The sequence below is a fragment of the Melospiza melodia genome, chromosome 5 (assembly GCF_035770615.1).
Source record: "Melospiza melodia melodia isolate bMelMel2 chromosome 5, bMelMel2.pri, whole genome shotgun sequence".
Classification (NCBI taxonomy): domain Eukaryota; kingdom Metazoa; phylum Chordata; class Aves; order Passeriformes; family Passerellidae; genus Melospiza; species Melospiza melodia.
This window is the reverse complement of record NC_086198.1, coordinates 38,148,545-38,172,325: the sequence shown is the minus strand read 5'-3', so window position 1 is coordinate 38,172,325 and position 23,781 is coordinate 38,148,545. Positions and strand designations below refer to the sequence as shown.

The window sequence follows — 23,781 nt, the reverse complement described above, 5'->3', positions numbered from 1 at the left end:
TCTTCAAAAGTGCATAATGATTGTTTTAATTAGTCCTGTTGCTTTAAAAAGTGAAATGTAATTCTGCAAAAGACTTCTCTATAAGATATCTGTGACTAATTATACCTAAGTTATTGAATCACTTGAAGTTTTTGATTTCCTAGTCCTTCTTTAACCAATGCATACTCCTTCCTTATAATCTGTGAAGTAATTCCCACAGGACTTTGGGAGTTTGGTATTCCTCTCTCTCTGTGCCACACAGGGAGAAGGAGGAAAACCTCTTTTGCCCTGTGAGAACAGTATTGGGGAATTTTTCTGCTCTTCCCAGCTATTGTGACAAAGTTTTAATTGAGCCATTTTTTCCCCTCTATTAAAAATGGGTTTTTTTGTATACAGGCAAGCCAAAATAGATGGGCAGGCAGCAAATGCTAAGCTTGAAGAAATGATGGCATTGAAAGAGAAGCTTCAGAGCCAATTGGAGAGAAAGGTATTCTAAGAAAGGAATTTCTGTTGCAACTGAGTGGGCAGTCATTTTCTGAATGCTGATGTTAAATGAACTGCAAGTTGTTATCTAGCGTGTTTTATGTGATCATATCTTTATTTTGTTCAGCTCAGATCAGGACTGAGTAATACTTTCATTCTTTCCAGGAAGAAGACAGGATGTCTGCCCAGGAGAGAGAAACAGCATCTGACAAACGCTTGCAGCAAATGCAGTCCAACATAAAACAGCTGGAAATAAGGTAAAGAGAGCTCCTTGTGTGTTACTAACAGGATACATGCAAAAATTTATACCCTACAAAAATAGAGGGGTTGTCTGTCCTTGCATGTTTTGTGGCAAACATGTTAGGAAGTAACAAAGATAATCCTTCTGAGGCTCTCTTGTCCCTTCTCATGCCTGCCAATACTGACAATCATAATTAAACAATGAGAATTCCTGAGCTGTTGTGAAATTACCAGTGGCTTTCTTTCTCTAAAACTGTAGCTGCAACTTCATTGCCCACATCCAGTTATTCAGTTTCCTCCACAGAGGAAAACTTTATTTCTTCTGGGGCTGTTCTGTTCTGGTTTAATATAGAACATTTTCAGTGATGTATCCCAGGATATCACTGGGATTCTTCAAAGGATCTTCTGAGATTAGATATCTGAGTTAACTCCTATAATTCTGTTTCTTTCCAGGACTTGATTGATCACCAAACTCAAAACACTCTGTCCAAAAACAAGCAGAAAACAATGCAATTTGGGCAATTTATGAATAGATACTTACTAATAGCTCAGTTTGAATGGATCAGTGTCCTGATTGACCATCACATTGTTAAATTTCTGCTGTCTTGTAGATTGTGTGTGGCTGTTCAAGATGCTGAACAGCTGAGAACAGAAAAAGTAGCCCTGGAGGAACAGATCACAGAGCTTCAGGCCAAGTCTGCCAATCTAGAAAGTGAGACATATGATGCTGTTGCCAAAGTCCAAGATTGCATACAGCTCTTGGAAGAAGCTAACCTGCAAAAAAGTCAGGTAAGTCAGGTGTTTCCTAGAAATTAGGGTATTTAGAATACACAAGCTAGCTGCTTTCATTAAAATTAGTCATGCTCAGAGAGCAAACTGGGGTGTGACCACTCATCACTCAGATTTGTCATACAGTACAAACCTCAGAGCATATGTTGAGTGCCTGGATCAAGGTCATCTAAGTGATAACACTGTACCTAAATATGAATCTTCCAAACTTTTTGACAAGAGTTCAGGGTTTCTTATCCAGTACTGGTGTCAGGGAAAAAAAGGAAGGTTCTGTTATGAATTTATAACTGTTAAAGACAAGACACAGGAAACAAGGAAAGTACAGAGTCATCAACAAAGAAACCTAGACATTGGAGGGCCTTAAAAGAAACTTTTGTATACAATGTGTGGTTAAACTATCACAGAAAAACGTTTGTGCCAAAAATATTGATATGAAAACAAGGCTTAAGCAGCCAAAACCAAGCAGACAATTCTTAATTTACTCCTCTGGCTTAAACATCCTGAATTTTTCAAACTGGGAAGAAAATTCAATGAACATAAGAAAAAAAAATCATGTTCAGTTAATGAACAGATTAAAAAACATGCACATTAATATACATATATGTTAACACTTTGTGTTTCAAATTGTTTTCTCCTTGCTCTGCAGGAGACTGAAGTGGAAATTTTGCTCTGGGTTCTTGTGCTTTCTTCTGTATAATTCCATGCTCAGCCAAAATCTCCAAGTCCCAAAAGAAAAAGGCATCTACTGACACTAATGCTTTGTGTGGTTCTGATTTACAAGAATGTGCATTTAGTGCCACATGTTTTCAGTGTCAGTGTTACTGAGCCTCAGTGTAAAAAGTAAAAGGGAAAAGAAAATGTTTTTTGAGCAATGTGTGTTTTTCTCTTGATGCTCTTAGTATCACACTGAAATATCAGTGCTTTTTCATTTTGTTGTTTTTCTTTTAGGCACTCTTTGGGGAGAAACAAAAGGAAGAAGAGATCAAAAAACTGCAGGATGAAATGTCTCAACTTGCAGAAAATACTGCTGCAAGAATTAGAAAGGAAGTAAGTTCTGATGTTCAGAAAGATGGGAAGATTTTTTGGTTTTCCTCTGGTGCATGGTCATCACAAGCAGTTTTCTCACAAGAGTTTGGATAATATCAGTGGCAAGGCAGCATGGTGATAGCACCATCCTCTTCAACATTTATTGTCCAGACATGTTCTAAACAAGAAGCAAAAGTGTTGGTGTCTCTGCAGACACTGGCTTGGAGAAGGCTGCACTGTGAAGATGTGAATGGCACTTGTGGTGTCTTCATTTGTGCTTTTTTGTCTCCTAAACACCCTCAATTAAAGTAGTAAGGAGTGATAATGATCATTCTTCTAACATTTATGTCATAAGAGCTGTCAGTTATTGCTGTCTCGGCTATTTCCATGCTTTAGATACATGCACCACCTTTATACTACATCTATATGTCAAAAAGCAAGATGGAAAAGAAGTTAGTGAGACTAATTTTGGAGTTTTATTTTGGTCCCAGGTAGACACTGCAAAGAAGCAATGTAACATGCAGCTTTCTCGGCTGACAGAAGAAGTTTCAGCTCTTCAGATGGTATGGAGTTGAGTGATAAAAATATTTTCAGTAGCAAAACATTCTAAGACTTTAACTAAGACTTTTGCTGATCAAATACTTCCACTAGAATTTAGTATTTTAGGTCAATAATGAGTAATTGTGTAGGACAGTCCCCTATTGCTGTACACATTACATCCTGCATGTCTCCAGAGATGAATTCACTGGCATTTTGACAGTGAGATCTGTGCTCTAGAAAATATTTCCCATGTGATGGCACTTCTGAAGTATCCCTGTTTCTTTCAGAGAGATGAACTCAGCCTTCCATGCTTATCTTGTATGTGTAGAAAGGAAAGCTGATATGAAAGCTGAGAAAGTATCCTAACAGAAAGTCTGTGGATCACAGACATCCTATTTCTGAATGGACCAGCAACTTGTAATAAATTATGCAGGTGACCAGAAGAATTCAGTGCTTAGGCACCTATTTATGCATTAAATTTATTTTTAAAAGGTTTCATTTGATGTGTCTTGGTCTGTATATTGAGTGATGCTATAGAGAAATTAATGAGCAGGTAAACAAAATCAAATGCATCCATGGCAGCAGCAAGAACTGCATTTACACTGGGTGATGTTTGGCTTCAGCACTTCTTGAGTTTTTATTTTGATTTTTTAAATCTTATTTCAAAATTACTTCTATGAAAAGGAATGTGCAGAAAAACAAAGTCAAATTGAACGAGCCATTAGAGAAAAGAGAGCAGTGGAAGAAGAACTTGAAAAGGTAAGGCAATTGTATTTTTACATCACATTTAAGATCTCTTTACAGAAGGAAAAATACATAGATTTTTTTTCCATTTTTAATATATTTCTCCCTTAATTTCTTATTTTATTTTTGAGTAAATGTTCTTATAAATTTTCATGTATTTACTTTAAGGTTGTTTGTATTCTTTTTTTTTTTTTTTAATCCAGAAATTTTATTTTTTTTTTTTAATCCAGAAGGTCTTTTAAAGCAGCAACACCAAACTGAAAAAGAAAGTTCTTTGAAAAGTGTAAAAAGTAAAAGAGATGTTTAGCATAACCAAAAGAATGCTGGTAGATATTTCAGTTAAGATCAATGGACAGAATACAAAATAAATGTCTGATCAGATCATTGGAATCTTTCCTCTTTTTCAAGTGGCAGCAACAATGTTAGAAATACAGTTTAATTTTAAATCATGGGAAAAGAGGATGCAATGAGGAGTAAACTGACATGTGAGTTGGCTCTTCAGATTTACAGGGAGCACAGAGAGCACGAATCTGACAGCAGGAAGTTGGAGCAGCTGCATCAGAAGTATTTACTTGCAGAAGCTGCCAAGGATGACCTGCAGCGGGGTCTGCAGGTGACACAAAATAAACTGAAACAGCTGGAAATGAAGTAAGTGATGTTACAGATGTTTACAGAAGTAAGAAGAGAAAGCAGTGGAAACCACTTGGACTATTTGAACTTTTCAATGTGTGTTGTTAGGGCTTTGTCAAATCCTTTCATTCAGTAGCAGACATAGTATTAAGATACCACAATTGTGAAACTAAGATTGATTTTATCAATTTCATCATCATGATAACATTCTTTGCTGATTTGTTGATAGCTCCCAGTCTATTTCTTTCATTCTCTGGTTCAGGAGTTGTTCAGTTCTTCAGTTGCAGCCAGACTTTCCTTCTCTTTTAGCTCTGAGGAAGAGAAATCCCGTTGCCAGGAAGTTATCAGTAAATTGCAAAGCACTCTGGATTCAGAAAGAGAAAAGAGTTCCTTTGTCAGTGAACAAAGACTGAAACTTCAGCAGGAGAATGAACAATTGCACAATGAAATGGAGGGTTTGAGAAAACTGGCAGTGGAGGCTCAAAAAAAAGCTAAAATCAAGGTATGGTTGTTTTTGGTTTTTTCTTTGAAATGCAAGGCTGATATTTGCTTAGTAAGGCAGCAGTTTTAAGGAAAAGAACATATAATGTTTAAACTAAGATTGAGAGTTTCCAGATGCATCCTGGTTGCTGCTAAAAAGTATTTTATTGTTGCACTGTGTGTCCTCAGAATCCATGGGGGAACTCAATCTCTGCTAATTAAATTGTTTTTTAATGTGTATTAAATTCTCCTTGATAAGAAAATCCCAAATGTTCCTTGCTTTAAATAAGCAATGAATAGATTAAATAATGCAATTCCCAATCTTTGTTTATTTATTGTCTCTAATGTGTCAGAAATCTTTGTCTGTCTGACTTTTTGCCCACAGTGTTCCTCTACTTGTGTGTCCACCATGTTGACAGGACAGTGTGTAACTAATAAATAATTTAACAGTGTGGCTCTCAAGCACTGTTTCTTATTTCCTGGGCAGAGGAAATTGTTCTCTATGCTTAGCTGCAAAAAAAAAAAAAAAAAAAAAAAAAAAAAACAACAAAAAAAAAACAGTGTTAATGTTCTTTTTGAATATTTTCCATTAAATGCTGAGCAGGCTGCAGGTGGGATAAGGAATCAGTAATAACCTTAACAGATTCAGGGTGCCTGTGGCTCCTGGATGGAGGAACAGCTTTCCTCCTTGATGTGCTTTCTGAAAGCTGCTCCTTTCCCCTCTGCAGTGTAAAGATACCAAAGAAAGGCATCTGAGGATCTGGAGCAATGAAGACAACCCTCAGCAAGCAGTTTTGCAAGGTGTGAGTGGGGACCAGCTCAAATCTGGCTTCCACTTTGCACTACAAGATAAAGCAAGCTGTGAAATTGAGCAGGGACTCTTGTACAAGTCCAGAACCCTTTGCTTAAACAAAGGATGAGGATCTTATAGCAGAGAGGTGGTGGATGTGAAGCACAGAAAGCATATACTAAATCTTTGTCTGTCTCATTTTTAATCAGGCAGGCTTCCATTACAGTCACAGATAAGATTCACTGCTTGATTTCATTTCCCTCTAATGTACAAAGGGTTGCAGATGCAGTTATGAAACTCCTAACACATTTAGCTAGATGAAAAAGAACCAACTTGTTTCTGTGGAGGAAACACAAGGGAGAAGAATAAAGATTACTTACAAAAATAAGCATACACAGCTCATTATCCTTTATTGTCAGTTGTCCTATTTGCTTAAATTGGCTTTGGGAACACCTAGCTCTGAGTATATAATTAGAAGTTTAATTATTGTATCTTATACACTTTCAACAAATATTTATAAATTTAACTCAGGCATTGTAAAACAAATATAAAAAAAAGGTGAAGAGTGAGAGATTTGATTGTGCTGGATTTGTGGGGTTTTTTCAGATAAGCACAATGGAGCATGAGCATGCAGTGAAAGAACACGGGTACGAAGCTCGGCTCAGGGAGCTGGAGGACACCAGCCACAAGTCCAGCACTGAGCTCAGACGTCTCCTGGTAGCTCAGCAGAAAGCAACAAACAGGTGGAAAGAAGAAACAAAGAACCTCACTGAAACTGCAGAAGCCAGGATCAGTAAGCTGAAGTAAGTGCAGTTTTGTTCTCCTTCTGCAAAAGGTGGGTCAGGTGCTGTTTGGGGTGAAAAACTTGCGGTGAAAACCCATAAAGAGCAAATCATCCAGACTCAAAGATGTGCTTGCATCCAAACAAAGTGATCTAAACTGTGATGCTCTCTGAAGTCAGCACTGAAGAAAAACTTTAATTGTTTCATTATCTTGTAGATAATGTGTAAGGTTTTGTAATGACAAAAAGCAAATGGAATATATTACTTTTCATTTTTCTCCTTTAAGATACAGCACATTCAATTTAGACAATTTTAACTTTAGATTATGAGAACTTCTGTACCTCTTCAGAAAAGCCATAACATCAGTTGTGGAGTGAATCTCCAGACTTCTAAAATAAACTGGACAAAAACCTCTTGGAATGTACATCTAATGTGCTCTACTGAACAGTTGCTGTTATAAATGAAGATTAAAATGGGTTGTGTGATTCTCCTAAGGAAAAAATACAATATAAACTGTGCATTTGTATAACTTATACATAATATAATTTGCATAACTTTGCTCTTAATTCATCCATATTTCTAAGCTGATGCTTGTATTTTGCAGTGCAGAATACAAGAATATTTTCAGTTTTGCAAGTGTCCCCTGTGCTTCATTTCTAGGCTCAGGAAATGCTGTCAGTTAGCTCAAGTAGGCTATTAATTTGAGATTAAATCAGCCTGGTGTTTTTATAGAACTGCAGAGAAGTTTATGTCCTCAAGATCTCCTCTTCTTCAAAAGTGCTTAAAACTTGGAGGAGGTTGACACACTGGTCCGCAATAACTGCTAAAATAGGAAGCCTTATTTCATTAGTGTAATTTCTTTAAAATTAAAGTAGTTAGAAAGGAATATAACACTGCATTACCTTTCAGTAGATTTGAGAAGAAGAATTCAGGTTGTGTATCTCTGTTAACTTGATAAATTTGAAGCAGCCCTTTAATCACTTAAAGTGATTCACTCATGTGGTTCTTTGCTGAGAGTGATTTTAGAAGTTGCTTTGCTATCATGTTAACATGGAAGCTAAGCTTTTCCCTATTAAAACTGGGAACCTGTGAATTCTACCTTTCCTTTCCTTTGGGGTAGTCCTGGGGTTTTTTCATGTTTTATTATTAATGTAATACTTTACATATTCTCAGCTTCACTCATATTTCCAGTACCCCATGCAATTTCTGTAGTTACAGTTCCTGAAGCATAGCTTGGCTGTCAGAATTCCAGTGGTGTGAGTGGAATTAAAACCCAGCTCTAAACACAAGCCAGGAAAATCTACTTTGCCACTACTGTTAACCTGGATATCCACCTTTGCAGTGAAATACATGCTCATCTTTTCCTTCCCTAAGCAAACAGTTACAGGGGGCTTTTAACCTTATCTGTTCAGGTACAGGCTGGCTTTACTTTCCACTAAAACATCCTGCATTTTGCAAAGGTTATTATTAAACAGTTCTTTAGGAAAGGGAAAAGCCTCTTTCAGAAGACAAGAGCATTGAGCCTGTTTGTGAGACACTGGGAGCCGATTCACTGACAGTTCTAGTGGTGTAGCTTCACTCTATGTAATTACCTGGCTCTTACTGATACTTTTTTAGCTTCTTTTGCAAATGCAGTAACTGGAGAAGAAAATCATTTTGCAATCTTTCATGCTAAGGTAAATTTCAGCTCTCAAACTTGTAGTTTATTTTCTGTGAATCAAAATACAAAACTTCACAGCTGAGCATCTGGGTTCATCACTACATCCTGGATGTGGTTCAGCAAGTTCCACTTAAAAGGAGAAAACTGCAGACTTCCAAAATAATTAAAGTTATCTGTGATATAGCTGTTTTCCCTCTAAAATCTTTACTGTTCAGTGTTAAAATGTTGTTACAGCAGACCAAAAGATTTAGACCTTATTTATCTGCAGCAAAATGCTGACATAGAAAATACAAGGAAGTCTGCTTTGTGAACCTGGATGAAAAGTGGGTAATAAATCTTGAAAATGTCCCTATTTATGTGACTTCAGTAGGTATTTTGGTGCAAATCTAAAAGCTAAGTCAGTTACTTTATGATATGGTTTTGTGTGTTATGCCTTTTCATAATGGACAAACTAGAAATAAAAGTCTTTGTTAGGCATTTGCTCTACCTGGCAAGGAAGCTGGCAACAGAAACAGGAAGGTTTCTGGAATTTGATGTTAAATCTGTGCACTGATGCTCTGATATCATGGTGACAAGTAGTCTGACTGACCCTTATCAGTATTATCTGGAAATTTTAAAGCCAGCTTGTTTTTTCACCCTATATGCCAGACACTCAGCAATGTAGTGCAGAATGCAGTTGGTATGAAAATCAGCTCCAGAATTTACATTGTAGTAATTATTCAGCACAACAGTCCTTGCTTATACTATAAATGTATAATTATCATATTTCTTTTCATCTATCACAATAACATTTTGACTGCAGGTACAGAACAGCAAGTAGCTTCTTACTGTGTTGGGAACTAAAATCAAGTTGCTGATTATTTAAAAAGCAGAATAATTTTGCAGCAAATGCATTTATCGGGGAAATTTCATTAAGAACACAAAATAAGACTGATACTGGTAATGGATTAATTAATCTATTGTTAATTAAATGCTGTGTTTGAAAGGTCTCTTGAGGCTAATGCAGGAAATGTTCTCACCAAGCCTTGTGGTGGGGTCCAAAGGAACAAAGGATCCCTGTAAATAGGTGAGCAAATGCAGAGGGTGTGTTGGTGACATCTAGCACAATTCAATTTTTTAACAAAAATACAGTTTTTAACAAGAATCATTACTCTTGCAGCATGCTAATGTGTTTTATAGCTGAGTGGTTTTTTAGGAAGTTATAAACTTCCTAACCAAGTCCTCTCCATGTGTGTGGGGGAAGCATTTAGGATTGCATTGCACCAGGAGGCTGCTGGTAGTGCAGCTCCCATAAACACTGACTCAGTGTCCCATTTGTTGGTGTAGGTGTTTCCCATTCCTTTGCCTCAAAGTCAGGGTGGTTTTCCAGTCCCGTCCTCATTGCTTTCATTTCCCATGTGAAGGTGTCTGAAGCATTTTTGGCTTTTTATTAAACTGACCAGCAGCAGCTGCTAACTTTTCCACATTCTGTGCTGCTCATTTGTCATGTTCTAGGTCTGCAGGGTTTTGTTGGTGAGGTGTAATCCATATGCACAAAGGAAGCATTAAATAATTCTAAAGAATGAAGCAGCACTAGTGAATGTTAGGTTTTTGATCTGAAAAAAAAATTAAGAAGTAAAAGTAAATTTTGCAAACTGTAATGGTAGAGCATATTATGTAAACAACCTAAGAATCTAGTGGATCAGTGAAAAAACTGTAGATAGAAGTGTTCATAAGTAAATTGATCCTTCCAAGCTTCACTGAAAATTATACTGTGCTTTTCTGGACCTTTGGGTCTCATTCAAGTTAAACATGGAACTGTTGCTGATAAAACTGAACTTGGAATTCAGATCCAGGGCTGAAACTGGAGGCAGTGTACTGAGTACTTGTAGACTAAATTACATTTACATTTCCTTCATACAAGTGTATTACAGTCTTCATTTATGAGAAGCTTTCTTGCCTCTGAGCATCCTAACCTGCTGCATGCATCTTAAGGAGAATTTCTGGGTAACAGACCTCATCTTCACCTTGCAGAAGGGCAAGGAGCCACTTTTGCTTCACTTTCATTGTCCCAGTCAACCCTGAAGGTGTCTAAGGAGGTCACTGCTCCTTGTCACACAGGTCATCATTCCAGATACAAACTTTTCTCTTGGCAGCATGGCCAACAAGTCACTGCCAAGTTTATTCCCTTTATTCCCACAGTGCCTGCTCTGGCAGAGTCAGAAACCAAACTGCTCTGACCCCTGATTGCATCCATGGTAAATGTACTTGGACTGCTAATATGTACTGAAGTGAACTTAGCCAGCAAATGCTTTCAATTATAAAATAGTAGTAAAATAGTATAAAGTGAGTGATCATTGTAAAAAGTTGTAAAAAAAAGTCATCCTTCATATTCTTTATAGGAATTTAATTGGAAAACAGAAGTATAGAAATTTTATAAAACTGTTAAACTTCTTTCATGACATGAAAAGAGCTTTTAAGTCTTGGTGAATAATTTAAGTATTTTATGTTAATCAGATTAACTGATTCTTTCCCCTGGTCCTGTATATGTGGATTTTTGTCCATGTAATCCAAATAACCAAATCAGACTTAGTGTTGAAAAAGCCATTTTGATCTCCAGTGACACTTCTCCACAAATGGCTGTTGAATTTGATAAGAACTAGAAACAATCCCTGTTGCTGTTATTGCTGACCTACAGGGTGCAGAGCTTCCAATTATAAAGCTTTAGGCTCTCAGTGGGAATGTCCCAAAAATTTAAGGTGATCTGCCTTTGACAGCCATGGTAAAAAACTCAATGCCAAGTGCTTTTTACTTTTCTTGTCTTCATTTGAAAGAATTTACCTTTGAAAGAAGTGAGGAAAGCATACACAAGATTTTAAAGGCTCTTGCATTGAGTGAAGCACTATAATCCAGAAGAATGGTTCCACATCTGGCCACATCTGGATGAGACTGCTCTTGTTGCTTTACAGCATCCCTGTGAAGTTCTGTAGCTCTTCAGACTTCAGCTGAGAAGAAGAAATGACACAGCACATAGGAAGTGGAATCAACAATACCAAAGGGATGTTTAGGAAATTTGTAAATTGGAAGGAAATAAACTCAGTAACAGCAGAACAGAGGGTAGAGTGGGAAGGGTTGAAAGAGACAGTTCTGACAGCAGAATTCAGGCAAAACCAGGGTAATTCAGTCTGCCAGCATCTGCTCAAATAAAATGAAGTGACAGACTTTGCAAGTTTTAAACATAAGGGAAGATGATTGATTTGTTCTGTAAAGCCCACCTTTACAGGTCTGTACATAAATGCACAAATGCAAAAGATGGTTAATCATATCTGCCATCTCATTGGCATTTATTTTTTGCAATATCAGTATTTTTTGTAGCTTTTTATGTCCTTACCCTGAGAATGAAAATTTGGGGTAAATAGAGAATTTTGCAGGTAAGCAGATAAACCCTTGCCAGACTCTGCAGCAGTGGCCAACACCAGGAGCTTATTTTTGTTGAACATGATTCTGGTTGGAGCAATAAGATTCACATGGATAAACAAAGTTTTCTATTGAATCCAATGCCTGAACCATCCCAGAATGCCCTTCAAGTGGGCTAGATCTGGACAACTGCAGACAGGGAGAAAGGTCAATCCCCTAAGTTAAAAACCTGACAGGAAACTGACAGTTCTCTCAACTTGCCATGGATATTGCTTTGGCCTGTCAGACACATGGATGACTGCTCAGTTCACCTTGAATAGGGGTAGAAATAGGTGTACACAGGTCTGTTTCTCTAAAAAACAGTGCGTGAAACAATTTATAAACATTGGCTTAAACTATACAGGGTGTAGGTTTGCTTCCATGAAACATTGCATTTGAGGAGCTTTAAAATCTGAACTCTTAACTACAGAAGTAATAAAATGCAGTAACAATATACAATGTGATCAAACAAATTAATAATCTTATTCATCTGCCATTATTGTGTAGTAGCAAGATATAACTTTTGGGGAGGGGAGGGGGATAAAAAACACTTGTAGCATAAACCCATTAATTTGAGTAACTATACAGAATGGCTTAATTTCCTTAATAGTCACTTGCATGATAATTGTCAGTACTTAACAAAAGGGAATCCTTGCTATATTGTTTTTATATTTAAAGACTTTGCTTAGCTTAAGCCATCTGACTGCAGCTATTTTGGGTGTCTTTGTTCCAGTTTTTGCCTCTGACACATTTCTTTGTCATAGCTGGAGTCCCTGACTCATCAGTAGGCATGTGTGGGGTTTGGAGTTCTCTGTTTTTATCTTTTCTGTGATTGAAAATAGTCTGCCTCTGAGGAATGACCTTTTTTGGTGGCAATATATGAAGTGTTAGCCATGAATGCTTTCTCCTTAGTACAGGGAGTGAATTGCATGGCATCTTGAGATGAGGAAGTTGCCTCTTTTTCTGAAACATTATTCTTGGCTGCACTTGTGCAATGTTTGGCAGCCATAGCTGCTTATTTTAAGATGTTAATTAAAGAAAAAAAATCTTACCAGGATGAGAGACAGCTGCAGGTACTGGCAGGATACAAAATTCATAATTACTAAGAGTAACTGAAGCATATTATAGTATAATTCAACCAAAAAAACAGCTGGCACATGCTATATTTGTCATGAGAGCTTTGCAGAAAGCACTTGCTGCAGCTGGTGGATTTATCACCCGTCTGCTGAAGTGCTGCAAGCTCACCTTTTGTTTCCTACTCACTTAGCACAATGTGCAGTGGGGGCTGCTGTAATTATCCAGCAGTTGGGGTTATTGCTCAATTCTAATATTGAGGTCTCATAAGTTGTGTTTGGGGGAGGGCTAACACTCAGAATGAATCAACTGTCTGGCTCAATAGCCATCACATGTCCTGATGCTTACAAGGTTAAACTGTTTCCTTTTAAATACGTGTTCAGTGTGATCTCATTATAAAAATAATTTCTTGATCACAGCTGTGTATGAGCCTGTAAACTCTGTTTATGGTCTGTGCTGCTAAGCATGCTAATTCCACACCTCAGCACAAGCACAGGAGACAGGCTCCTTTCAGTAACTCACAATTTTTAGGACATCTAAAAATTGGTCTCCTATATTGAAAATGCCTCATTTGATGCTTGGTACTAATTACAGAGGACAAATTACAAAAACAGTGTTACATACTAGCACTTGATCCTGCAATCTTAATTCTTACTTTTATATCAAGTGCTCACATGTGATAACAGGTATAACCTATAGATGTGGTTTTAACTGTTTAACAACCTTGAAGTATCTGCCTATGGACTTTCATTTCTAAGTTCAAAGTTGTTGAAGCTCTTGTGATATTTTTTGGGACTGGTGAAAGAGATTGAGATGGTGGGTTGAGAACAGGTGAGTGGAAATTCCTTACCAGCTGTAGTGGTGACATTATGTTACACATATATTGCAACCTTGTATTTCAAATGCCATGTATCAGTTTTCAAACTTTTACAAAGTACTAAGTTTAAAAGTTTATAAAAGCAAATCATTGTTGAGAACCAAGTACCATCATTAAAATAGCAGACTTTAAGGTGAAAACCTGAGGTTAAAGTATCTGCTGCCGTACCTCCATTCCCTCAAAAAGAATAAAGGCTTTAGCTTCCCATGCAGTCTGAGCAACAGGTGAGGTGGTAGAGACTGGTCAGAGGTTAGAACAGCTCACTTATGTTTGCATCTTTCCCTGGCCAAAATTACTGGAGTTGTGTCTTTAGTCATCCTTCTTCTTGTCCTCATAGAAGGCTGTAACTGTTTCCCTTAGGCACTAGCTCAGAGATTGTCTGTCATAACCCAGATGTTTTTGTCTTCAATACTGTGTAAACTGAAGATCACTAAAATTCATTCAGTATAAAAGTAAAAAGACTGCTTTGAAGTAGGTGGTATTTTCCTTTTCCTCACTAAGTGTCACATTGTTGTCTGTCTCAAAAGCATAGAATGATTTATTTTTAGGTACTTCAAAGCACCTTTAAAAATGCCTACACTGAGGTCTGGTTATGGAACACTAATTAGAATGTTAATCTCAATATTGAACTTACTGTGCAAAATGTAGCTTATATTTATTGCATACTAGATAGCATGCCTCCAAAATAAGACTCAATAAACAGGGGAAAAAACCCCTGTAAAATGTCAAGTGCTCTTGACAAAGTCTTGCTGATTCCAACAAATGCATCTTGTTCCTCTGCCATTACACTTTTGAATGCACAGCATGAAGAAGTGCTGTGTGCTGCTTTTGAAATGGGTGGTTCAAGAGTAACCCTGCAATTAAAACCCACCACAAGCCTCCACAATTCAGGGAACTATCTATGAAATGACATTCCAATAACTGAAGTACCTCTGTTTGCCAATCAGCATCTTTTCTTGTGATTCCCAGAAGTGAGCTGCGTCAACAAAAACTCCGTAGCCAGGAGCTCATTTCCCAGCTGGAAATAGCAAATGAGAAGGTAACTGAGGTAAGATAATGACTGATGTGACAGCTACTTTCAGTGTGCATACACTTAAGATCTTAGCAGAAACCTATTTAGGTGAGTTATGTTGATGGCTTAGAGAAAATTAAGGATTTTTGACAGGGATAGGCAGTAACAGTTGGGAAGCCTCACTGTGTTCTTGCTGACTGACGTGTTCCAATGGCAGGAGGACAAATGAACTTTACTCTCAAATCACAGAAGTGAAAGAGGAAATCATCTTTCTGTCTAAGTGACTGATCTAGCAATTCTGGACAAATTTCAGGAAATGTTTCTGGACTTCTGCCTGTGAATCCCAGGCACACAGGGATTATGGATAATGTGGCACATTCAGATACCAAGTTCTCCACATGCTGTGTGTATGGAGAATTTACATTCTGTGTCCATATATGAATATAGCTAAAAGCATTATTCATTAAAGATGAAGGGCTGTTTTGGAATGTGCATTGTTCAATAATTAATGGGCACTTTAGGAAAGGGCTTTCCTGTCAGCCTTATAAATCTGGGATAACATCCAGTTCTATCCAGGATAAGTCCTTCTCTCTTGTTTTTTTTTTTTTTTTTTTTTTTTTTGTAGTGCTGTGTTATTTAGAGGACAAAAATGATATGAGAAGTGAGTAAAGGCTGTTTAAGAAAGGCTTTTTACTGACCCTTTGAAGGGAAGAGAGGAGATCTGTAGCAGGTTTATCATTCCATTTGTATTATCTACTGTATTCCTCTTTCTTCTGAGCTAAACAGCTAAAACATTTACTTTGTAAAGTTGCATGGATTAAATAGCCAGAATTAAAATGTTAGCCTTAATCCATCTTGCTTCAAGGTGGTGAAATGAGTAAAAGTTCCCCTGATGATTGATTGATTGGAAAAGTCAGATGATGTCACATTTGAGCTGGAAATTCTGTATAATGTCTCAGCAGTTTGTCCTCAGGCTTTTATTGTAAGGGAAAAACAGTTCCACTTCTGACATTCCTCTTGTGCTAAGCTTCTTTTTGCTACTTTATCCAGTGAATGAGTGGCTTCAGTGAAAAAGAACTTGGCAGTGTGATGAGAGATTGTGTTTCCACAGGATGAGACACTGATGATGGAGTATCGGGAATACATCGACAGGCTGCAGAGGCGGCTGAGCCAGGCAGAACAGAGAGCAGCCACAGCATCCCAGCAGGTACCCAGCCCACAAAAAGTCTTATCCAGGCACTTGGAATGTGCAAAAGTACTCACCGTGCATCATTCCTGAGGCAGAGGTGATCACTCATGAGCATTATTACCAACACGACTTTAACAAGCTTGGATTTTGGACATGTCACCTTCTGACAGGATGTTGATTTGACAGCTTAGGTTTGTTTGTGGAATTTGATAAGAATGAAACCTGCAAGGTTCAAAATGTGTGAATGAAGGTGTACATGGCAAGTTAGCAAAGACAAAAAAAAACTTTAAATAACTGTAGCTCCTGTTTGCTGGGGTGCACCCACTACAGTTACCACTGGCTGTGTGCAACAGCTGCAGCAGCTCCTGCAGTGGTAAAAATTGTGCAGACAGAGTAGGAAATGCTTGTTTCTTTCCAGGCCATTGGAGAGGTAAAGGAGAGAGAGTGGATCCCTCTTGGTATTCAGTTTTTCCATAGTGTTTCAGCTGTACAACTTGAAGCAAATCCCACAGTGGTTTATACACTGAGTTCAGTTTTTGTGCCAAGGAAGTTCATTACTCAAGTTGGCCTCCTATTAAGTAAAGATGGTTTTTCTGCCTCCTGCTTTTTTTTTACAGTGATTTAGGAAAACCATTTGTAAATTACAGCTTGTTAATGTGGGTGACCCCATGTGAGCTGCAGAGAGGAGAGATGTTTGGCTGACCTAAATTGCTCAGTTAGGACAAATGGCATTTTTTTTCTCAACAGCAGTGAATAAATGGGCATAGCTGCCAAGCTGTCATAACATAAGCTGTGGGTCCTGGCTCTAAATGCTCTCTGTCATGACAAGGTCTATTCAGCTGCTAAAGATTTGCTCTGAAAGATGAATTTTTATTTTTTTTTAACCTCCTGTTTGTTATGTGGGTCTGTTTAGCTCTAATGCTTCTAAGATGCTGTCTTCCCATAAAATCCCAAACATCCTTATGTCACATTTCAAGGGAATAAACTCCTGGCCTTGGTGCCCACAGAGGAAGAGGTCTTGCTGTTCCTGGAAACATTGGTAATTAGCTGTTCCTCACCAGGTTTCTCTCAAGGATAACAAAGAGATTTGATGTTGTGCAGCCCAAATGCTGTTGCCAGACTTCAGAACTGCTGTGCCAAGCCCCTTCCTTTTTCTCTCCACCCCCAAAAAAACACATACTGGCACTGTCCCTGCTCAAGGTCTCCAGTAGTGCTGCAAGAATGTCCCCTCTTCTGAGTCTGGGTATTTATTCTCTCCTAGGCCCCAGAGGGCTGAATGTTCACATGTGAATTCCATCAGAGCAATTATTCTCTCTATTCCTAACCTGCAGGCTGAGGGCTGCTTTCTTCATTGTGTGTTTTCACTACATTATCCACCTTCACTGTAAAATTGTATCAGATACAGAGCTGGACTAGGAGGGAGCCTAGAAATTACACTTGTATTGTGGTCAGTTCACTGACTGTAAATCTTAGCTTATTCTGAAGTAATAGTGACTCAGTAAGAAAGATAAAACATACAAGACAATGTTTGCACAAATTTAAAACACCTATCCTGTAGGTGTCTTTTAAAGTGAGTTCCTGCTACCTATCATCTTGTATTCTCTGGGGTCTGAAACAAGACAAAAGCAGTAGTCATCTACAGAGTACATTGTAAATTCTGCTGTTTATCCCAAATTCACACTGCCTGTGCTTGTTCCCCCTCCTTCATGACACATTCATTATGGAAGTTCTACTGTTACTCTTACTTTGATCCTACAAAGAATTATTATGAAGCTATCACCTGCTTCTGTTTCATTACAGCTCAGCCTGCTAACTACACAGAATAAAAAAGCTGCTTCCCTGAAGGATCTGGATCTGGAAACTATTTAAACACATGTTTTTATCATTCCTTTATCAACACCCACTCATGTTGGGAGTTAGGAGGGTTGCTGGAGAAACTTCATATTGGAGCACTACAGTCAAAAGCACAGCAAGGCTTGTAAAACAAATTCTGGTAAGAAAAGGAGTGGATGAAGATCCTGTCTCTGTATGGACAATAAAGATTGGAAGAAGTCTGCAAAATGTTGTCATTCAAGTCCTTTAATGTAGCAAATGAAAAAATCTGGCACAGTGCTGTGGCACATTCAGGGTTTTTGGTCTAAAATCCAGTAGCTCCAACTGTGACAAGATTGTGTACAGGGAGTACATAACACTTCTGTTGAAATTCATCTTGACTTTGCTCATGTGCAGTCAGTATCTTTTTAATTGTTCTGTATAGTGCAGGTAACTTGGGAACAGTTTGAAGATCCTTTGTGAATTATAATTAGACTCATTACAGCATGAGTGCCAGAGTTGCTCTCTGGTTGGTCAGTGTTTGAGTGCCAGAGTTGCTCTTTGGTTGGTCCAGTGTTTGAGCTGCACGATGCCTCTGTTGCCTTCCAGTGTAAAGAATTCAGTTTGGTTTGGTTTGATTGCCCTAAGGTGCAGGTGATAATGAAAATGCTGCTGTGGCTACTCAGCTCATTCCTAAGCTCTGTCATCTTCCTACAGTTGTGCTTTTTCTTCTTAATGTACTATTAATTTCATAATTCTTTTACAATTCCTTGCTTTTCTGTTGGTCTGCTCCCTTGGTTTGGACGTATCTGGGAAATTCCATTCTCTTACTTCAATTTGCACCAGGGTGAAGTCACCCAGCCCTTATGCCCTTTGCAATAGTGGGTTTCAGCTGTACAGATGCCAAGATGTGGGAATCCTCTTGTACATGGGGATTTTTGATAGTTGAGACAGGTCATAGCTATCATTATACAATTACAGCCAAAGTCCATTTTCTCTTTTGGCATATAGTACAAGTATTTGATAGGTGTTGCACTGATTTTGAAGTGCTCACATCTTGGCCTTGACTGACATAATTGCTTGTCCTTCCACTTCAATGTGAAGAGTGCAGTTCTGGTTTCTGACCTCTCATTCAGCTGCTGGGTAGTACTTGATGGAAATGTCTCATTTGTGTCCATGGCAGTGGACCTTCACCATGTTTGCATTTCAGAGGACAGAGTTGAGCAGATCCCCCCTGTGGAAACAAGACTTTGTGCAGCCTCCTGAAATCTTGGCTGTTCAGGTAGAGCCTGCAAGATGGATCCACCCTCAGAAACAATTCCTGCTTGCTGCAGGGAATGCCACTAGTTCCTAGAGTGGTTGCTCTTTCTTCTTGATAGATGCCTGTATCCACTGCAATCTCTAAATCTCAATTTTGGTTAAAAGATGTGGAAGATTCTCCAAAACAACATGGATACATTTTTCAGACGCTCCAAGTGTCTGTTTGGGTGAGGTTTTCATCCATCAGCAGAGTGATACAGAGGCAGGCAAGTGGCAGGCACCTTGTTTCCATTTGCATAATGCACAGCTGAGATGATGACAGGCCACCTGGAAGATTTTGTGTGAGCCATTAATCCCCTTCACTGCTCAAAGGCAGGCTCTGGCTGTGAAGTGAAACCCGGCTGGAAGGGGCAGGCACTCCTCAGGATTTGGGTATTTGTTCCTGGAGGCCCAGAAGGGCACCTGCAGGCTTCCATGTTAATTATGGGAATATTCATTTCACCTTGGGGTGCAGCTCCTGCCTGGTGGCTGTTTGCCAGAACAGGAACTGCAGGGGTGACACAAAGCCAGGGGCAGCAGAGCAATTCCAGCAGATGACACAGCAAAGGAAAAGATTTCTGTCCTGGTCACAGAGAGGAATGTGGTGACATAGAGCTGATCACACACCCAACACCTCCTTTATTTCCCTGAGGTGGCTAGAGGAAGCTGCTCCTAAATTGGGAGATCTGTTTTTTTTCAAGATGGATTGCTCAGAGTGTCCTTTCACAGCCTTTTCTTGCTCAGCACCAAGTCCATTCCATGTTTCTGCACCTGGAATTTAAAGCAATCCTCATCTGGAAATCCTGCTGTACAAGAAAATGTTCCCTCAATAATGCATGACCCCAGCCAGTTCAGAGTGTGGATGAACTTTCAGCCTGATTATCCCAAAGATCCACAGGTTCAAACCTCAGGTTCCTTTTCCAGTGGAACAAGTACAGAGATCATGGACTGTGCAAGGACATCCTCTGTCTACAAATGTAAATCATTTGAGGTAAGCAGCATCTCTGTGAGGATGCCAGGGGGAAAACCACTCAGTGTGCTGCTGATGGGATGGGCACAACTGTCAGTAACAAAAAAAACCTTAAAAACCTTAAAAATTTACAAAATCTTGCAGCTGCAATGTGCATGGTGATACCTGTACTAATCCATGAAAGCTGTTCAGACCATTGCAGTGAAGTGTTTTTGTAAGAACCCAAATACAAATGCAGGGAGGTCTAAACCACTGCTGCCAAGGATACTGCAAAAATGTACAGCATTTATTCACATACAGACAAAAGGCACAATTCTACTGAATATTTTAACAAAAAATACAGCTGTTTCAACTAGGTCTTTAGAAATACTTCAAAAAAGGGAGAAAATAAATACAGGATTGGGCCATGTAATATAAAATAGTCATCTCTACATATATTTTTTTATTTCTGTTTCTCTTCATGCACCTTTTTTTTTTTAATTAATTTCAGCTGAATGGACACCAAAGCTAGGCACATAGTGAAAAATCTGTACAAGTTTTACAAATGTCATCACAATTGTCTCAAACTTCTGAAATCAAGATTTGTACACAACATGAACCCTTCATTTAGATCTGTGTGAGTTTATAACCTAACAAATGGCATTCCAGGCAACTCTACAGACGTTCAGCTAGCCTACGGTTGGACAGAACACACGGATCATATCAAAGATCTCTTGGTCAGTCAGCACAAGGAAAGGTCACACTTGGAAACAGAAATCCAGCAAATCCCAGTAAAACACAGGGGTGGGTTTGTCACTGCAGTACCTGCAGCACCTCCTGCTGAGGGCTAAGCACAGGGACAAAAGGAACCTACAGAGCTGCTCGTACCACAGCCTTTTTGGTTTGGGGTCAGCTCCACTGGAAACCTCCCAAAGCTTCCTGCCCTCAGTGCCAGGGGACACAGCAGCTAAGGCATTCACTCTGCACAACACAAGTATCATCATATAGTGCAAATTAACAAGGTACCTCTGTCCAGGGGGTGAGGTTAAAGGTTTACTCAGAATCCAAATTTAGGCTATTCCATCTATGGCTTGACAATTCCTGTGTGGTCATGAGCTTCTTTCTTACAGAAAATACCAGTGCCTGTCTGGAGAATGTTGCTGGATGTTGAGTAGAACTTACTGGCTTTTACCTTTTCTCTGTCTGCTATTTATACTTTGAAGACATGGCTATGTAACCTCAGTCACCAGTGCCCTGCCTGACTTTCACCTCTGTAAATCATGTCTTTTATTCTTGGGACTTGGGACCAGCAACAGGATTTTGAAAGTGTATTATCTTACATAAAATTCCCCTTGCTCAAAAGGTTAAGACTTCAGAGTTTTAAAAGAGGGATGCATTCTGGTGAAATATTTAATTGATAACATTAACTTGCATAGCAAGATAGGGTGTTAAGCCTTTTTTACTTTCTAATTGAATCCTCAGTCCTATGGCAGAGGAATTCTGTGTTGTCAGTGCTCCCTCCTGGGGAGGCAAGGGTCAGGCATTCCATGGTGAGTGGATGCCATAACAGCAGGCTGGGAGTGGGAAAGGGGAGGAGAAGGAGGTTCTTTATGCCTGTCTTTAACACATTGCTGCTGCTGCTTTTTCACCAGTACATACCTCTCCTACATCTATGAAAAATTCCAGAATGGACAGGCTCTTAATGCTCCACTGCAGTGTGTGCACTCAGTACAAAACAACAGTATCCTCACAACCTGTTCATGTTATTGCTCACAGCTTACTCATTATTGCCACTTGCAATTATTAAAAAAGTACACAGTCAGAATACAAGTTCCCTTTTCCATCAAATCTAATCCATCATAGAATGAAATAGTTTATTCTTTGCTTGACTGTAAAGAGCTAATCACAATGTATTGCCTTTGAGTTTTATTCTATTTAAAAATATATATTTGTGTCCATTTAAAGCAACCTTTTAGTGTCATAAGCCTGACTCTCCCAGTACATATCATTAGTGCATCTGTGGTGGCCTTTGGGAAATCCTCCTGCTTAGTGCCATAGAAAATTTCTGTCAGGAATTGTCATCACACTCCCTAAGGCAGATGCCTGACCATGGGTGACAGGTTATTCCATGGAGTGCTGGAACCCCCAGACCTGCCCCTTGCTCAGAACTGAGCCCTTTGGGAACATCCTTTGTGTCAGTCCCCATCTCAAGCCCTGCCCTGTCCCTTCCTCCTCCTCTTCCTCCTCCAGTGCAACAACTGGCTGTGCCTGGTCATCATTGACATGTAAACTCTGGAGCATAGGGAGGGGTTTGAGCTGCCACCCGTGCTCCAACTGAACACAACAGAACACATTCTGCAAAGAGAGGAGAGAGAGCAGCCCCTGCCCAGGGATGGGGAGCATTTGTCATGGGACTTACCAGTGCAGTGCAGGATGGTCTAACAACCATCTTCCATTCAATACGCACGAGTTAAATTAAGAGCTTGTGCTTTTCCAGAAGTCAGGGGGAGGGAGTAAAATTTTCAGTGCCTTTTAGCTAGAAGGGATGAATGCAGCCTGATTCCTTCTGCCCTCCCCCAGCCCCTTGTAAAAGATTTTTGTGAGTTGTGTGCATCCCAACTCCTGTTTTAGTAGCAATGTCACTCTTCTGCTTACTCAAGAAAGTTGCAAATTAGGGAGATTCAACCTTCTCACAGAAATGGGAAGGGTGAGGGGGTGTGGATGGGGCAGAGAGAGGAAAAAAAACAAAACAAAAACACAAAACAAAATCAAAGAGCTTAAAACAGCTTTAAGTGCATGTAAACATACTTATACAACTCAGGAAAAATAGGCTTCCATTCTGTCAGTCTGTAGCTCTAAGGATGCTCCTCTCTCCCACCGATGGGTAAGGTGGAGTTGGCTTGCAGGCAGTGTGACTCTGGTGTCCCCACCCTGTGTGCAGTCAGGTGGCCAGGATGCTCCTGCGAATGATGTCCGTCCTCCTGCCCATGCTGCTGCTGGGGCTGAGCCTCTGCTGCCTGCACTTCTTCTCAGCCACTTCGGGCTCCGAGTCGCTCATTTCGGCGTCGGGGACGTAGCCATCGTTCTCGCTGTCAGGCTTTAACTTGCTCTTTGTCCTCTCCTTGGCTGCAACTCTGCCCACGCTGCCCAGGTAGGGGTAGCCCGAGTTCTGGCGGCAGGCCTCCTCCAGGCTCTCCCCCTGCTGCTGCCTCTCCCCCTTCTTTGGAATTCGGAATCCGCCCCAGTTTTTCCCCGGGCTCGTGGGCGTGGTAGGCACTTTAACTACTGTCTGATTGGAGTTCACTTTGACCAGACCCCCGTTACATTTAGGCACTATATCCCTCCGAGTGCCAGGCGCTGCTGACCTCCCACCCGAGTGGTTGACAGCCCTTTTGTTTTCCAGTTGCCTCTGAGAGAGTTCCGTGGGTCTCAGGGGTTTGTGGTTGTGTTTAGGAGTCTTTTCCTTCAGCTCTGCCTTGGCCCCCTCGCACTGTGGGCGGTTGTCCCTTCTCTTCCTGTGCTCCGCTAGAACCATGCCGTTCTTCTGCTGTGCTGACCCGACCCGCGTCTCGGCCAAGGGCTTGTCAAAACTGAAAAAGCTGCCTGGAGCTGCACCTCCTTCCCTAGGGCTGGGCTGTGCCAGCAGGGATTTGCTGTCATTGCCAGACCTGTCTCTTACCCTGTCCCTCTTGTGGGGTTTCTTCAAGGAGTGGGCCAGAGAAGTGCCCATCTGCTTCCTGAAGAACGCAGAATGCCACTTCAGGTCCTCGATCTTGGGCGCGTCGGGGCCCAGCGACGGGCTGTTGAACAGCACCGTGCTTTCCATGGAGGAGAAGGAGGAAGGCACACCTGCATGGAAGCAAAATAAGTTCAAGTCAAGCAATCCCACAGCTGTGGAGATAAACACCAGTTTGAAGTGTACCTGTTTTAACTCTGCTCCTCATGCCTGACGTGTTCACATCAGAAATGGGTATTTGGCTGCCTGTCCTGT

The 23,781-nt window shown here is 39.9% G+C and overlaps 2 protein-coding genes across 11 annotated transcripts in view; one reads left to right on the top strand and one right to left on the bottom strand.

Annotated features, from left to right (window-relative positions):
* SCLT1 (sodium channel and clathrin linker 1) overlaps positions 1-17,791 on the top strand; it is a 30,185-nt gene extending 12,394 nt beyond the window's left edge. The window contains exons 11-22 of one of the 3 annotated variants that reach the window (XM_063157109.1): positions 376-466; positions 628-719; positions 1,314-1,491; positions 2,440-2,538; positions 3,009-3,080; positions 3,742-3,816; positions 4,304-4,449; positions 4,741-4,933; positions 6,308-6,504; positions 14,499-14,577; positions 15,653-15,748; positions 17,531-17,791. In XM_063157109.1, the coding sequence (XP_063013179.1) occupies positions 376-466; positions 628-719; positions 1,314-1,491; positions 2,440-2,538; positions 3,009-3,080; positions 3,742-3,816; positions 4,304-4,449; positions 4,741-4,933; positions 6,308-6,504; positions 14,499-14,577; positions 15,653-15,748; positions 17,531-17,599 (1,387 nt within the window). In that variant the 3' untranslated portion in view covers positions 17,600-17,791. Of the gene's footprint in view, positions 1-375; positions 467-627; positions 720-1,313; positions 1,492-2,439; positions 2,539-3,008; positions 3,081-3,741; positions 3,817-4,303; positions 4,450-4,740; positions 4,934-6,307; positions 6,505-14,498; positions 14,578-15,652; positions 15,828-17,530 lie in introns of those variants that run through there. The other 2 variants (XM_063157108.1, XM_063157107.1) reach the window with 2 other exon arrangements.
* A 2,434-nt stretch (positions 17,792-20,225) lies between these two features.
* JADE1 (jade family PHD finger 1) overlaps positions 20,226-23,781 on the bottom strand; it is a 74,244-nt gene continuing 70,688 nt past the window's right edge. For 7 of the 8 annotated variants that reach the window (XM_063157104.1, XM_063157102.1, XM_063157099.1 and 4 more), the window contains exon 11: positions 20,226-23,639. In XM_063157104.1, coding sequence (XP_063013174.1) covers positions 22,732-23,639 — 908 coding nt within the window. In that variant the 3' untranslated portion in view covers positions 20,226-22,731. The remainder of the gene's footprint in view (positions 23,640-23,781) is intronic. The other variant, XM_063157106.1, reaches the window with a different exon arrangement.